Here is a 16,562-nt window from a genome sequence, read left to right on the forward strand (position 1 = left end):
CTGGACTCGAGGGGGAGGAAGGGTGACAGAGAGAGATGCTGAAGTTGGTGGGGGGGGTGGAGAAAGGTATGTTGGATGGGGGGTAGGAGAAGAGTGAGATGTGCTGGACCCTGAGGTGGGAGGGGGGCTAGAGGGAGATAGAGTTGAGCTGGACCGGGGATGGGGGCTGGAGGAACATGGAGATGTGCTAAACCTACCAGGAAGGAGAGCGCAAAATGGGGAGAGAGAGATCAGACTGGTGGAGGGAAGAGACATAGACTGGATCGGAGTTTGGAACAGAGGGGGGGAGAGGTGCTGGACCCACAGACAGAAGTTATGCCAGACCATGAGGGGGGTCAGGGGAGAGATGCTGGACCTGGGCTATGGGAGGAAGGGAAGAGAGGGTAGGGACAGGGCACAGACAAGAGATGCTGGGCATGGAGTAAAAATAGAGACAGGGACACAAGGCAGTGGTGAAAATGGAGTAGGATAGGAGCATAGTGTGGCATTGTTGATCATGGGCAGGATGGGGACACAGGGGCAGTGCTGAATGTAAGGGAAGGATAGGGACACTAGGATAGGGACATTAAAAGAGCAGATGCTAAATATGAGGGGAAAATAGGAACAGGGACAACGAGGAGAGATGTGTGAGAGAACAGATAGGGCACAGAGAGAAGATGGATGGCAGACATGGAAAGAGAAGAAATGTTTATTAGACAGGAGACCCTGGAAAGGCAGGAAAAGCAGAAGAGACAAATCAAATGGAAAAATTAAATGCTCAGACTACAAAGGTAGAAAACAGTATTTTATTTATCAATTGAAAACCCATGTCAGCTTTGAGAAATGTACATCTGTGATATCTTGCAGTTTCATTTCTGTTTCTCTAGTATTATTGGGGTGGGCGGAGCATGAACTGGGCGTCTGTGCTGCTGGAGGGGAAGGAGAGGATGAGCAAAACTAGTGTGCTGGGGTGCAGGAGCTGGGGAGGTATGTGCAGGTGGAGAAGATAAAAAGCTAGAGAGCAGTATTGAGAATTCAGTTTTGCATGGTAGTCATCAGTGGGAGACAGCTACTGGGGTGGGAGTGTAGGCTACAGGAGGGTATATGGGTTGATGATTGACATATCTATGGGTTAGAAAGCAGAGAGCTATGAGTGTATGTGCACACTAGGGAGGGGAAGAGGCAGAGAGAGAGAAAAAACAGGGAGTATCCACCATGAAGAGGCAACCCACATGGAGCCACCTTGATCAGGAGGATACTTGGAGAGCTAACAACTGCAGAAGTAGCCCTTAAGGAGCATTGTTGCTAAGGAGACAATTCTTTAGCCACCCTGTTGGTAGAATAATTTTTTTTTGGGGGGGGGGGGAGGCGGGAGTAGTGATTGAGAGAAGCTTTGAGAGAGTAGAGGAGAAGCTCAGAGGCTACTGCTGTGGACGGAGATGTGCTGTTGGGGTGGCTGAGTTGATGATGAAGTGTGGTTGTCTTTGCTAGCAGTGGATGGAAATAGCAGTGGGGAGGGGTTAAAACTGCAGCTGCTGGGGAGGTGGGCAATGGAGAGAGGCTAAGGCTGCATATTTTGGGAGTGGGTAGGTAGGTGGGTGGGTGCATGCATTGTCCCAGCCTTAGCATCTGCAGCTTTGGCTACTCTCCCATTGCTTCATCAACCACATCCTAAAGCTTCTCTCCATTGCCAGATGATAGGCTGTAGGTGGGTAAGCAAAGGAGAGAGCAGTTGCTTCCTATCTGCTCCTTCCTTACTACTGTGTTAAACAACTTAACTTTGCATCATCTTGGGCACATTATGAATCTGCAATTTATAAATGTGCAAAAACTAATAAAAATTCTACTCGTTACAAGTCTGACTCCTAGATCCTAAGAAATGTTGTCGAGCACTGGGATAAGCATTCTCACCCCTTGATTAAGTACGTAATGGAAGCCATTTTTGCAGCAATAAAAGCCATGAGTCATTTAGGATAAATGTCAACCCAATTTGCACAGCAGGATGATGCATGGAGTAGCCTCATTCTTGGCAGAACATTTCAAGCTCTTTCAGATTTGTTGTAATCTTGCCTCGTATTTTCTATTGACTTCAGGTCTGGATTTTAACTGGCCAGTAAAGGATATTTTCTTCCTATTGAACCACCCAATTGATGCTTTTGTTTTGTGCTTGCTGAAAAGTCTCCCTAGTCCTAAGTCTGATCATCTGGAACAAGCTTTCCTTCTGGATCTTCCAGTAATTTGCACCATCTGTCTATCCCTTGATCTTTTCAAGCTTTCCTTCCCCACTGCTGTAAATCATTTCCACAACATGTTCTTGCCATCATGTCTTACTGCAAGGATGATGTTAAAGAGTGTTATGTTGTCTTTCCTAAATGATATGTGTAGGATAGAACACTGAGACCAAATAGTTCCACTTTGGTGTTTTCACACCGCAAAAGATTCTCCCACATGTGTACAGTGTATTCTTAGGGTTGCTTTGCAAGCACTCTACAGCTTTTCTTTAGCAGTGGCTTCCTTCTTGCCATCTTCCCATAAAAAAAAAACATTTGTTTTCTTTGTTTGAGATTCTTACTAAACTTCTCCTCTGTGGTACAACCAAAGCGGTTTACTTATTACATAAAGGTACTTGTGGAGTAGTCTTGAAAATGTTAGCAGTCATTTTTCCCCTTGTCGTTCAAAGACTAATGTGTGTACAGCATAGACACAATGCACAACCCATTGTGCAGCCTTCACCTGGTCCTCAGCATACCACTGTGCCACAACCTACTTCATCAGCTCCGGTGTTAAGAGTTGCAAATCAATACTCACCATCAGTTTTGGTGCCTCTTCTGGAGCAGCCGTATTCATTCCTGCTAAAGATGTATGTGTAATATCAGCAACCTAGTACAATGCTACCTCATTCAAGGGGTGTTAATCCGAAAGGGATATATGATGTTCTCGGGATCTGATGCTATCTTTGCTGGCTCAGATTATAAAGTAGATAGTATATTTATTACCTTCCTTTTCTCCGGGATCACATCTCTGTTAAATAGAGGAGATCCACTTGATGCCCAACCTGCCTTTCTTGCAGAGGTGAAAGTGTATTCCACAGGAAGGCCTGATCCCTCTTCTCCCCTAGTGAGAATCAAATCTTCTTATGAGAATATCTCTTACCCTAGATTTGTTGTGCTGCAGAAGGTACATGAGGTATCTTTTCCACTACAAAAAAGACAGAACCACAGGCAGGTGTTTTGGGGCTCCCAAAGTACATAGAGGCATCTGAAGCTGCAGTTGACTTCATATTTATGTCGTCCTTAAAGACCAAACAAGTAGTGACTGAACACTGATTCCCACAATGAGAAGAACAAAGTGGGAAGCGGAAGAAGGCTCAGCAAACAGTGGGGCTGGAAGTGCAACAATACTTTAATGGTCAAAATACACTTCGTACAAAAACTGATTACAGGAATTGACACGGCACTGTGTTTTGGCACAAAGTGCCTGCCTCAGGAGTCTTGTATGAGAAATCCTAAACCAAATACTGGACTGCTACAGGTAAAAACACATCAGGGTCTTGAAAAAGACCATCAGAAAGTCCAAACTATATCAATACAATCTTGATTTACACAAAGAAAATAACAGCGTATCCCCATAATTCTGTATTTTGACAAATTATCCCATTACATATGGAGTCCTACTACTAATACTACTTAGCATTTCTATAGCGCTGCCAGGGTTACGCAGCGCTGTACAAGTTTCACATGGGGAAGGACAGTCCCTGCTCAGGAGAGCTTACAATCTAAAGGTTACAAACTATGTAGTCAGTGTAGGTAGCTTACAATCTAAAGGTTATAACTAAATAGCTTACAATCTAGAGGTTACAAACTATGTAGTCAGTGAAGGTAACATGAATGGGGAAGGTGGTTAGGCGCCAAAGGCAAGGGAGAAGAGATGGGCTTTGAGTAAGAACTTGAAGATGGGCAGGGAGGGCGCATGGCTTATGGGCTCGGGAAGTCTGTTCCAGGCATAAGGTGATGCGAGGCAGAAGGGGCGGAGTCTGGAGTTAGCGCTGGTAGAGAAGGGTACAGAAGCGGTGCAAAGAAAAGCTACAAAAATGATATGGGATTTGCGTTACAAAACGTATGAGGAGAGACTTGCTGACCTGAACATGTATATCCTGGAGGAAAGGAGAAACAGGGGTGATATGATACAGACGTTCAAATATTTGAAAGGTATTAATCCGCAAACGAACCTGTTCGGAGACGTGAAGACGGTAAAACTAGACGATATGAATGAAATGAGGTTGAAGGGGGGCAGACTCAGGAAAAATGTCAGGAAGTATTTTTTCACAGAGAGAGTGGTGGATGCTTGGAATGCCCTCCTGCGGGAGGTGGTGGAGATGAAAACGGTAACAGAATTCAAAAATGCGTGGGATAAACATAAAGGAATCCTGTTCAGAAGGAATGGATCCTCAGAAGCTTAGCGGAGATTGGGTGGCAGAGCCGGTGGTTGGAAGGCGGGGCTAGCACTAGGCAGACTTCTACAGCTTGTGCCCTGAAAATGGTAGATTCAAATCAAGGTCAGGTATACATCCAAAGTAGCGCATATGAGTTTATCTTGTTGGGCACACTGGATGGACTGTACAGGTCTTTTTCTGCCGTCACCTACTATGTTACTATGGTATCAGGGGTGCTTGCGCCTGCCATACCTCCCGCTGCAGTCCCACCTGGCCCTCAGCCTGTGATGCGGCCTCCGACGCCAGCACCACTTGTGGCCCCAGTATCAACTACCACCCAGGCCGGTACCCCCTCAACATTGGTGCAGGAAGCTTCGCTGGAGTCAAGGTGAGAGCTGGTCTCTTGACATCGCTCTTGAGGACATGGTTCTTCGGCATCAAGGCAGGTTCAGTTTCAGTCATCTTGTAGGGAGATTTTATCCGACACAGAGGAGGAGCGCTCATGGGAATCGGAGAAGGATTCCAGATACTTTTCCTTGGACAAGTCTTATGGGATTCCTTCTGAGCCCTCCCCACCACCTGCGAGCCACTCTTTCCCATCTTTTGTGAGGGAAATGGCTGAGGATATTCCCTGTAGAAGTGGAGGATAAGCCCATGGCCAAGATGCTTGAGGTCATGGACTACACCTCCCCTCCTAAGGAGGCTGTGATAGCTCCTCTCCATGAGGTATTCAAGGCAGTCCTCATCAGGAATTGGGCTTCCCCTCTGTCAGTCCCTGTTTTCCCCAAGAAAATTGACACCCAGTACCGGATCTACGGTGATCCTCAGTTGCCCCATGACTCCGTGGTTGTGGAATCCGCTCTCAAAAGAGCCAGGAGTACTATAGATTATGCCTTGGCTTCCCCAGGCAGAGAAGCTAGAACCCTGGATTCTTTTAGGAGAAAGATGTACCAGGCACTTATGCTCATCTCCCATAGACATACTAGCTCTTCACGAGCGTTTACTTGAGGAACTCGGTGATACAGCTGTCAGACTTCGTCAATACACTCCCTTCAGAGCAGGCCAAGCCTTTTCGCCAGTTGGTCATGCAGAAGAAGATTTGTCAGAAGTTCTTGGCCAGGGGCACTTACAACACTTTTCATGTAGCATCCAGGATCTCTGCTCAGAGTATAGCAATGTGCAGACTCTCATGGCTGCATGTTTCTGACTTAGAACATTCTGTTCAGCAGAGGTTGGCAGATGCCCCTTGCTGGGGGATAACATTTTCAGAGAGAAGGTTGAGGAGGTCGCTAACCAAATTAAGAAACACACTGATACTATCTCTTCTCTCTCCTGCCGGGCACCTTCTACATCCACCTTCTCATCTAGGAGGTTTTTTGGCAAGTCAAGGAGTGCCCCCTACTAATGTTCTAGGCATAGGTATACTCCTTTGGCTCACCAGCCTACTCGAGCTCAGCCCCAGAACACTCGTTCTTGTCAACATCGTGGGCCTAAAGCCCCTGCTGCTTCCCAGTCGAAGCAGGGGACGAGTTTTTGACTGACTCCAGCAGAGCATAGCTGCAAGTGTCTGTTCCGGACGACTTGTCGGTCATGGGAGGTTAAAATTTTTTTCACCAATGGTGGCCTCTCATAACCTCTGACCGGTGGGTTCTTCAAATAGTTTGTCTCGGATACACCCGCAGTTGTCATTCCAAATCTCCAAATTGTCCAAAAAGAGTTCATTCATTCAGCTCTCAGTACAGGCAGACATTTGCAGAGGAACTCAGTGCCTCTCTGAAGGCCCATGCCTTTGAACCCGTTCCACCAGGGAAGGAAGGGCAGGGATTCTATTCCAGGTACCTCCGTGTGCAAAGTAGATTGGGGGGGGGGGGGGGGGGGTAATGCGTCCCATCCTAGACCTAAGTGAACAAATTTCTAGTCCGAGAGAAGTTCAGGATGGTTTCAGAAAAACGATTGGCTATTCTGTCTGGACTTAAAGGATAAATATGCTCATATCCTGATACTTCTTGGCCACCAGAAGTATCTTCAATTTTGACTGGGAACACAACACTTTCAGTACCGCTTGTTGCCTTTTGGCTTCGCATCAGCTCCCAGGGTCTTCACCAAGTGTATAGCGGTAGTCGCAACATCACTACACAGACTGGGAGTCTATGAGGGGCATAATCGAATAGGGCGCCCAAGTTTTTCTGAGGGCGAATTTGCAGGATGTCCCTGCGAAGGGGCGGGGAAACCCGTATTATCGAAACAAGATGGGCGTCCATCTTTCATTTTGATAATACGGTCGGGGACGCCCAAATCTCAACATTTATGTCGAACTTAGAGATGATCGACATAAATGTAGAGATGGTTGTCCCCGGTTTTCGGCGATAATGGAAACCGAGGACGCCCATCTCAAAAACTACCAAATCCAACTCATTTGGTCATGGGAGGAGCCAGCATTCGTAGTGCACTGGTCCGCCTGACATGCCAGGACACCAACCAGGCACCCTAGAGGTCACTGCAGTGGACTAACTGAACGGAAAAAGCCCTTCCCTTACCGATCCCTTAGCGATTCGGAAAGGAACGGGCATGCATAAAGAAAATCGCATGCAAATGAGCTGCTCACTGTTAGCTCATCTGCACACGATTTCCTTCCTAAGGAGGGGAAGCCAGTGCAGAGCAGCCAAGCATTATGCGTGGCTGCTCTGCGCATTCCAAAGACGGCTTCATACATGCAGACAAGCTACGTGTATAATTACCGTCTACAACCTTAGAAAAATACAAGTCCAGGTGACAACGTCCAAGTGCTCGTCAGGGACGTCTTTTTTTTTTTTTTTTTTTTTTTTTTTAAGAGTATGGTTGAAGGACGTCCTTTGCTATGCCTCCATCCCTGTGACGGCAGTTGACAACGTCCAAAATGTGGATGTTTCTGTGAGAAGGATGTCCATGCCTTTGCTATGCCTCCGACACCCCCTTTATTTATTTGGATTTTGGATCACAAGTAGCAGCAGTGGGATTTGAACTGGCCACCTCTGGATTGCAAGACCAGTGCTCTAACCACTAGGCCACTCCTCCACTCTACTCCCTTGAAATATGGCCGTCCCTTTGGGGGGAGGGGGCAGTTCAGGACGTCCAAAATGTTTGAAAGAAGTACATCCACGCCTTCGCTATGCTACCGCTGACACACACATATCCCCCCCCCCCCCCCCCCCCCCGGGACCTGCATACTGCTGCGATGGACCTGAGTATGGCATTTCAGACTGGCAAAAAAAGTTTTTAAAGTTCTTTTTTTCGGGGTGGGAGGTGGTTAGTGACCACTGGGGGAGTCAGGGGAGGTCATCCCCGATTCCCTCGGTTGTCATCTGGTCAGTTCAGGCACCTTTTTGAGGCTTGGTCGTAAGAAAAAATGGCCCAAGTAAAGTCACCCAAGTGCTCGTCAGGGACGCCCTTTTTTCCATTATTGCTCGAGGACACCCGTCTGTTAGGCACGCCCCAGTACCGCCTTCGCTACTCCTCTGACACGCCCCCAGGAACTTTGGTCGTCCCCACGACGGAAAGAAGTTGTGGACGCCTAAAATCGGCTTTCGATTATGCCGATTTGGGCGACCCTGAAAGAAGGACGCCCATCTCCCGATTTGTGTCGAAAGATGGGCGCCCTTCTCTTTCGAAAATAAGCCTGTATGTGTTCCCATATCTCAAAGATTAGTTGGTGAAGAGCACCTTGGAAGACAGTGCTCGGGAGTCCACACAGATGACTGTTCGACTGCTGGAACTACTAGGGTTCATTTCAAATTACCTCAAGTCCCATCTACACCCTGTCCAGAAATTGGAATTCATAGGGGCCCTGCTCAACACAAAGAAGGTTCGAGCCTACCTCCCAGAAGCCAGAGCAGACAATCATGACTTGCTGGCGTCCAAGGTTCAAGCCTCTCAACATGTCACAGCTTGGCAGATGTTGAGATTGCTGGGCCACATGGCTTCCACAGTGTACATTACACACATGACACATCTTCACATGAGACCCTCTCAATGAACCCTGGCTTCTCAGTGGTATCAATCCACAGGAAATCTGGAGGACATCATCCAAGTGTCCCCAGAGCTTGCTCTCTTCAGTGGTGGGCAGTTCGATCCAATTAGACTGGGACTTCCTTTCCAAATTCCTCAGCCACAAATGGAACGAATCTTCAGATCAACCTCCTGGAGCTCTGAGCGGTCTGGAATGTTCTAAATGCTTTCGGATATTGGCTGTCCCGTCAAATTATTCTCGTTCAAACAGACAATCAAGTTGCAATGTATTACATCAGCAAGCAGGGGGTCACCGGATCACGTCCTCTGTGTCAGGAGGCCATCTGGATGTGGCATTGGGCTCGCCTGCACGATATGTTCCTTTGAGCCAGTTATCTGGTGGGCGCATACAACCCTGGCCGACAGGCTGAGCAGGATAATGCAACCACACAAGTGATCTCTTCACATAGGCGTGGCCCGCAAGATCTTCCAAGATCTTTTTGCCACTCAGATCCAACCGCAAGGCCCCTCAGTTTTGTTCCAGGCTTCAGGCCCATGACAGACTAGCGTCAGATGCCTTCCTCCTCAATTGGAGGACAGGTCTTCTGTATGTGTATCCACCCATCCACCCATACCATGATTCTAATCGCACCATATTAGCCGAGACAGATTTGGTTCCCTCTTCTTCTTCTGGAATTATCCTCCGAAAAACCATGGAGATTGGAGTGTTTTCCGACCCTTATCACTCAGAACAAGTAGTCACTTCTACATCCCAACCTCCAATCTCTGGCTCTCACAGCTTGGATGTTGAGAGCTTAGAATTCACTTCCTTGTGTCTTTCAGAAGGTGTCTCCTGGGTCTAGTAGCGCTTTAGAAATGATAAGTAGTAGTAGTCTTGCTGGCTTCCAGGAAAGATTCCACTAAGAAGTGTTACTCTTTTAATTGTCTGTTTTATTATTTTATTTTTCGGTGTTTTTGCTTTTAAATTAAACTGAGGGAACCGCGTTCTCGCAGTGAGCGGGAAATCACTTGCTTATGCACGATGGAGCACAGCTCGCACTTCACAAAGCTCTGGTTTTTTACTTTGTCATAAATGCTGGATTGGAAGACACGGATGGGCATCTACCCACACTGTTACAAGTAAGTATCTTCGCTATATACGCATATATTTCAGGTGTAAGACTTGCACCTGCTATAGAACTAGTGTAAATGTTTGCATCTATACTGTGCAAGTACATTCATAGATTGTAATAATTTATAATCTAGGCATGTCGCTGTGTGTCCCTCCCATGAGAATGCCCACCTGCAAAGTATGAATCATTGAATATTGGTGTGTACTTACAGACTAGTAAGTAGCCAAGAACTGCTTATTTATATGCAGATATATTCCCATACTCATACAAATGACTAGAATATCTGCATAATGTTGCCTAAATCTAGGCCGCTCCCTATACAGTTACCCCCACAGAGGTGTTGACTTTATGGAATAAATTAAAAACTGTACCTGCCATTAACTTTTTTTTTATGGTCACAGGGTTTTTTTTCAGTGCAGAATACACCACATTTTTGTGGTTCATTGTAGTGGAGGAACTTAAATCTAATCAAAGCTGATTCCTTTATGTTAATTAAGAAGTATGTGCATGTGTGTTTTATTTTTATTGCCTGTTGAAAAAGGGAGCATATCAGCAGTTCAGCAACTGAACCTTTTCTGACATGTAAATCATTTCAATGTTAGGTATGCTTGGCATGCAGACTTTCAGGATTCTGACCCCAAATTATATTTGTTTATGATTTTGTACTTACTTAAAGGTACTTTTATTAGTTGTGGTAAACGCTAGTGTGTTCTTACCACAGCTTAAAAAGCTTACCACAAGAGGCGCTTAGCCATCATGCAGTAAGTTCCCAATTGTCACGCACGGAGAGGCATGCCTGAGGCAGAGAGTGGGTGTTTCTGCGCTCATCAGTTAGCATGTCCACATTACCACATGCTAACAAATTAGCGCAGGATTACCACAGGAGCTCTTACCGCCTACAAAATAGGTGTCGGTAAATGATACTGTGGTAATGTTTTTTTAATGGTGATATTAGCGCATGGCCAAAAAAGGAAAAAATGGAAAATTGCCCATTTTACTGCTGAGGTAAAAATGGCCTTAGTGTGCAGGAAACACTGCATAAGGGCGCTTTAAGACCACTTTCTACTGCAGCTTAGTAAATAGACCTCTTAGAGATGTATCCTGCCCTCCTAACTACACTCAGGGCAGTTTATTTTTTAAGGGCACTTATCAATTTCTCTTTCTTTATTTAAGGCGAGATGTTCTGGATGAACTTGTGACTTTGCATAACTTTAGCAATCAATTCTTGCCGAATGCACTAAGAGAATTCTTCCGGCACATTCATGCTCCTGAAGAACGCGGCGAGTATCTTGAGACTCTCATAACAAAATTCTCACACAGATTCTGTGCTTGCAATCCTGCATTAACAAGAGAGCTTGGACTTAGTACTGGTAAGAGGATTTGCCAGTATTGGAGTGGCATATTGCTCTCTCAGATTTGTGTTTTAGGCCCCTATTCACTGAGCTGTGTTATCTGGTTATTTAATCATTAGGCATGTAGATAGCTGGGTGTCGGGCCTGAGGATTGCTCAGTTATTTGCCTACTTCATGCAAAGGAGGATGTCACATGTCAGCTAGATAGTGCTGGAGAACAGCTAGCTGTCTTGGTATATGTAGGTACAAATGACATAGGAAAGTACAGGAGTGATATTCTGAAAGCCAATTTAGGCTTTTAGGTAGAAAACTGAAATCCAGAACCTCCAGGGTAGTAGTGTCAGAAGTGTTCCTTGTTGTTCATGCAGGACCCAAGAGACAGCAGAGCTCCAGAATCTCAATGTGTGGATGAGAAATTGGTGCAAGGAGAAGGGATTTCAAATTTGTGATGAACTGGGCACCACTCTGGGGAAGAGGATGCCTATTCCAAAAAGATGGTCTCCATGTTAACCGGGATGAAACTAGGCTGTTAGCACTAATGTTTGAAAAAAGAGAGAGAGCAGCTTTTAAATTAGAACCTGAGAGAAAGCCAACAGTCACACCAGAGTATGTATTTTGGAGAAAGGTACCTTTGAAGGATACTATCAAAACAGGGAAGTTAGGGTATCCAATAAAAGAGGTTGCAATAAAGTAAAAAGTAGCCCAAGTGCCTTTAAGTGTAGAGCAGACAGAGATGAAAGATTGCAAATTATCACTGTCAACAGCTAAGCAGGTTGTAGGTACAAACAAGAAACATTCTTTGAAATGTCTATGAAAATGATTGAAGCCTAAAAAAATAAGATTTGAGAATTAGAATGCATAGCGCTGAATTAAGAGGTAGATAGTAGGCATCTAAGAGACTTAGTGGAAGGAGGAGGACCAATGGAACACCGTGATGCCAGGTGACAAATAATATCACAGTAGTAGTGTGGATTAAATTGGTGGGGGGCTAGTGCTGTATATTAGAGAAGATTGGGTCAAATAGAACTAGTGCTCCAGGAAACAGAATGCATCATAGAATTTTATATATGGAAATTCGAGTTTGAAGGGAAAAAGAAGAATGATGGGGGTATAGATTACTGTCTGCCTAGCTGGAATGAACAGACAGATGATTCAATGTTTATAGAAGTCAGAAAAGATAGCAAATGTGGCAACACAACAATAATACAATAATGGATAATTTCAATTACCAAAAATTCCCCCCCCCCCCCCCCCCCAAAAAAAAAAAAAAAAAAATTGCTCAAATGTGTTTTGTGCAGAATCCTTATAATTACTACTATATCACTCCAAATTTGATTTTAAAATGTAGAGAACTAAAAGACCTCAGCAATTCGGTTACCCCAATATTGATTTGATAAATAATACGCTGGCAAATGACAAGTGGGTAAAGTTCATAGATAAAATAAATGACTACATCAAGCAGCAGCTGATCCAGAAACCACAAGAGGGAGAGCTAATGGTGTTTGAGCCACTTGGCAATGGTGATTATAACGTTTGAGTTAAAAACTGGAATGAAGACAGTTGAGAAGTCTACTCATTAGCATTTCTCTTTTAAACGAGCAACTGTTATAAAATGAGGAAAATGATTTAAAAACATTTAAAAAGGGCTAAAAGGAGCCTCGGAAGACTTTTTATATCAGACATGCATGGACATTGTTTTAAAATACCATCTTGGAATGCCAGGTCCACATATTAGAAAAGGTAGAAGGAAGACCAAACAACAGCTAACATGATTAAAAGATAGGTAAAATAAGCTGTTAGAGCCAAAAGGACATTGTTTCAAAAACTGGAAAGGATCCGAATAAAGAGAACGGGAAACAACAAAATGCTGACAAGTTAGATGCAAAGCATTGATAAAGAAGTCAGAAAAATAATTTGAAAAGAAACTTGCTGTGGAGGCAAAAACTCATAATAAAAACCTTGTTAGGTACATTCTAAGCAGGAAGGCTGTGAAGGAGTCAATTGGACTATCAGGTGATCATTGGATAAAATGTTCACTCAGGGATGGCAAGGCCATACAGAAAGACTAAATTAATTCCTTGCTTCAGTTTTTACTGAGAAAGATGTAAGGGAGCTACCCATGGTTGAAATGGTATTTACTGGTGATGACCCAGAGAAACTGAAGAGAATCTTAATGACCCTGGGATCTTGCTTGTAACCTGGATTGGCCATTGTTGGAAACAGGATACCTGGGCTTGATGGATCTTCGGTCTGGCAACACTTAGGTTGTTATATAGTATGCTAAATCAACAAAAGAGTAGCAAATCACATGGACTGAATGGTATACAGCCCAGAGTACTGAAAGAACTCAAAAATAAAATTTCAGATCTACTATTAGTAATATGTAAACTATCATTAAAATTGTCTGGAAAGCCCTCCCCTTCCCTAACCCTCCATTCTCCCTCGAAACCTACCTCAGGGTCTTCAGTGGTGATTGAGTGGTCCCCAGCTGCAGCAATCAGCATTTTGAATGACGGTTGCAGTAGAGGAGGATTGCTGTGCAGCGCTGCGTACGCTTTGTAGTGCTATAGAAATGCTAAATAGTAGTAGTAGTAGTGCTGATGCTAGGGACCACTTAATCACCAATGAAGACCCCGAGTAGCGCATAGTAAAACCTGCATTAGCTGCTTAATGCAGTTTAGTGAAAGGGCTCCCAAGTTTTACATATATTCTGTATAATGTTGATGTATTTCAGATTGTTTATCTTTGTGTTGGGGGAACCACATCATATCATTTGTTACCTCCAAGGAAAAAAAAATGTGCTCAGTTCGTGTGAAATTTTATTTTGTTTAAGAAGGACCTTTGACTTTAAAAGTGCATTAAAAATGTAATAGTGACACAACATGTGTAGCATAACTTAATAAAGCATAACTGACCTCGTAAATTGAAGAAAATATGAAATGTGAGATTGCAAATTAATTGAGCTATTTTTATTATGTATGTGCCAAATCATATGAGATTTTATGTATTCTAAGCAATTGCTCTTTGTAGATCTCTGTAAATGACTGTAAACTCCTGCTAAGTTCTTAAAGTTAGATATTTATGTAGACTTGGTGCCCAAAAGGTGGATGGGACCAGTGGTGGAGTCAACTAAGAGTAAGTAAGTTAACCACTTAGTGTAGGAGAATAAAACGTAGGCCTGAATTTGGGAGCCTTGCTTTTAGAGCCCTAAAAATTGAGTGAATTTTCTGTCAAAAACTTTGGCCCCTAAATTTATTTTTGGACTGAAAATTTCTCCTAATTTATGTATGTAAAACTGAGGTACTTATTCAAATGCTTAACCTTTTTTTGAAAACTGATACCATATTTAGAAGGAGGACCTCTAGAAATATTTTGAAATGCTGATCTATAAAAGATTTAGGGACACATTTTCAAAGCACTTAGACTTACAAAGTTCTTTAGTAACCTATGGAACTTTGTAAGTTTTAAGTGCTTTGAAAATACGCCTCTATATAAGCAACATAAATCTTTTTAACACTCTGTTTATCCCACTGTAACTCAGTTTCACGCATGGCAGAATGGATTTATAGATGTTTCTGATCTTGTATGAGATGTCTTCTCATGGAAAATAATCAGTTAAAGATGATTTAGTTTTGTTTAATTTTTTGATGGAGATGAGGAGGCCAGGGAGGTTTAGAGATGGATTGATGTCATTTTAACCTAACTTTAGTTTTCCTTTAAATTACAATGCTGAAGTCCAATGTAATATGTCTTGCATACGTTCTGTTTCACTAATGAGGTTACTTTCTTTTTTTTAGATGCAGTCTACGTGCTGTGCTATTCTTTAATTCTGCTGTCCATTGACCTCTCCAGCCCTCATGTGAAGAACAAAATGTCAAAGAGAGAATTCATCAGGAATACACGCCGTGCTGCTCAAAACATTAGTGAAGATTTTGTAGGGCACCTTTATGACAACATCTACCTTATTGGCCATGTTGCTGCGTAGCACAGTTGTTAGATTTTTAATTCTAGGACTGAACAATTAAATCTAATTATGTGGTAAATATAGGGGTTACGCTAGTGCTGGTCATTCTAACCTCCTATATAAAACTAAACTTCATATGTTCTCTTTTCTTAGCAATTTATCATGGAAACTGACAGATTGTGCTGAATATTTTTGGTAAAATATTTTTTCTTATTATGTTTTGCACAAAGCAGTGCCACTAGTCTGACACAACCATTTGAGACTGTTAAACTGGCTTAACAATGTAGGACTGACAAACTGTTGGTGGATTTAAGCATTAGGTTTGCTTGAAAGCATTGACCGGTTCAATTCATTAAAAAAATGTAATATGTACATATTTAACTAAAGAGATTTATAATCAAATATAAAATTAATTATGTAAAATATTTTAACTAAAGCGTTTTTTCTCGCTAAAAATGAGTATTGATTTTCTTTTCCACATTTCCATAAGAGGTAGAATCAGAGAGCATAGCTTATTCAAATAATTGCCTTTTCTCTTACAACATATGGGCCTGATATTCAAAGGAAAAGTATATATGCTACATAGTAACATAGTAGATGACGGCAGAGAAAGACCTGTACGGTCCATCCAGTCTGCCCACAAGATAAACTCGTATGTGCTACTTTCTGTGTATACCTGACCTTGATTTGTATCTGCCATTTTTAGGGCACAGACCGTAGAAGTCTGCTCAGCATAGCCCTGCCTCCCAACCACTAGCCCTCCCTCTCTCCCACCACCGACTCTGCCACCCAATCTCCGCTAAGCTTCTGAGGATCCATTCCTTCTGAACAGGATTCCTTTATGTTTATCCCACGCATTTTTGAATTCTGTTACCGTTTTCATCTCCACCACCTCCTGCGGAAGGGCATTCCAAGTATCCACCACTCTTTCTGTGAAAAAATACTTCCTGACATTTTTCTTGAGTTTGCCCCCCTTCAATCTCATTTTATGTCTTCTATTTCTACCGCCTTCCCATCTACGGAAAAGGTTTGTTTGCGGATTAATACCTTTCAAATATTTGAACGTCTATCATATCACCCCTGTTTCTCCTTTCCTCCAGGGTATACATGTTCAGGTCAGCAAGTCTCTCCTCATACGTCTTGTAACGCAAATCCCATACCATTTTTGTAGCTTTTCTTTGCACCGCTTCAATTCTTTTTACATCTTTAGCAAGATATGTCCTCCAAAACTGAACACAATACTCCAGGTTGGGCCTCACCAACGACTTATACAGGGGCATCAACACCTCCTTTCTTCTGCTGGTCACACCTCTTTCTATACAGCCTAGCAACCTTCTAGCTATGGCCACTGCCTTGTCACACTGTTTTGTCGCCTCCAGATCCTCAGATACTATCACCCCAAGATCTCTCTCCCCGTTTGTGCATATCAGACTCTCATCGCCTAACACATACGCCTCCCGTGGATTTCTACTCCCTAAGTGCATCACTTTGCATTTCTTTGCATTGAATTTTAATTGCCAAACCTTAGACCATTCTTCTAGCTTCTGCAGATCCTTTTTCATGTTTTCCACTCCCTCCTGGGTGTCCACTCTGTAACAAATCTTAGTATCATCCGCAAAAAGGCAAACTTTACCTTCTAACCCTTCGGCAATGTCAGTCACAAATATATTGAACAGAATCGGCCCCAGCAACGATCCCTGAGGCACTCCACTACTCAC

General features: G+C 43.5%; 1 protein-coding gene across 2 annotated transcripts in view; it reads left to right on the top strand.

Moving 5' to 3' along the window:
- The window catches only part of FBXO8 (F-box protein 8), a 69,386-nt gene extending 54,109 nt beyond the window's left edge, over positions 1-15,277 (top strand). For both annotated transcript variants that reach the window (XM_030191538.1, XM_030191539.1), the window contains exons 6-7: positions 10,702-10,898; positions 14,678-15,277. In XM_030191538.1, coding sequence (XP_030047398.1) covers positions 10,702-10,898; positions 14,678-14,865 — 385 coding nt within the window. In that variant the 3' untranslated portion in view covers positions 14,866-15,277. The remainder of the gene's footprint in view (positions 1-10,701; positions 10,899-14,677) is intronic.
- Positions 15,278-16,562: the final 1,285 nt, after the last annotated feature.

The sequence above is a fragment of the Microcaecilia unicolor genome, chromosome 2 (genome assembly GCF_901765095.1).
Source record: "Microcaecilia unicolor chromosome 2, aMicUni1.1, whole genome shotgun sequence".
NCBI lineage: Eukaryota > Metazoa > Chordata > Amphibia > Gymnophiona > Siphonopidae > Microcaecilia > Microcaecilia unicolor.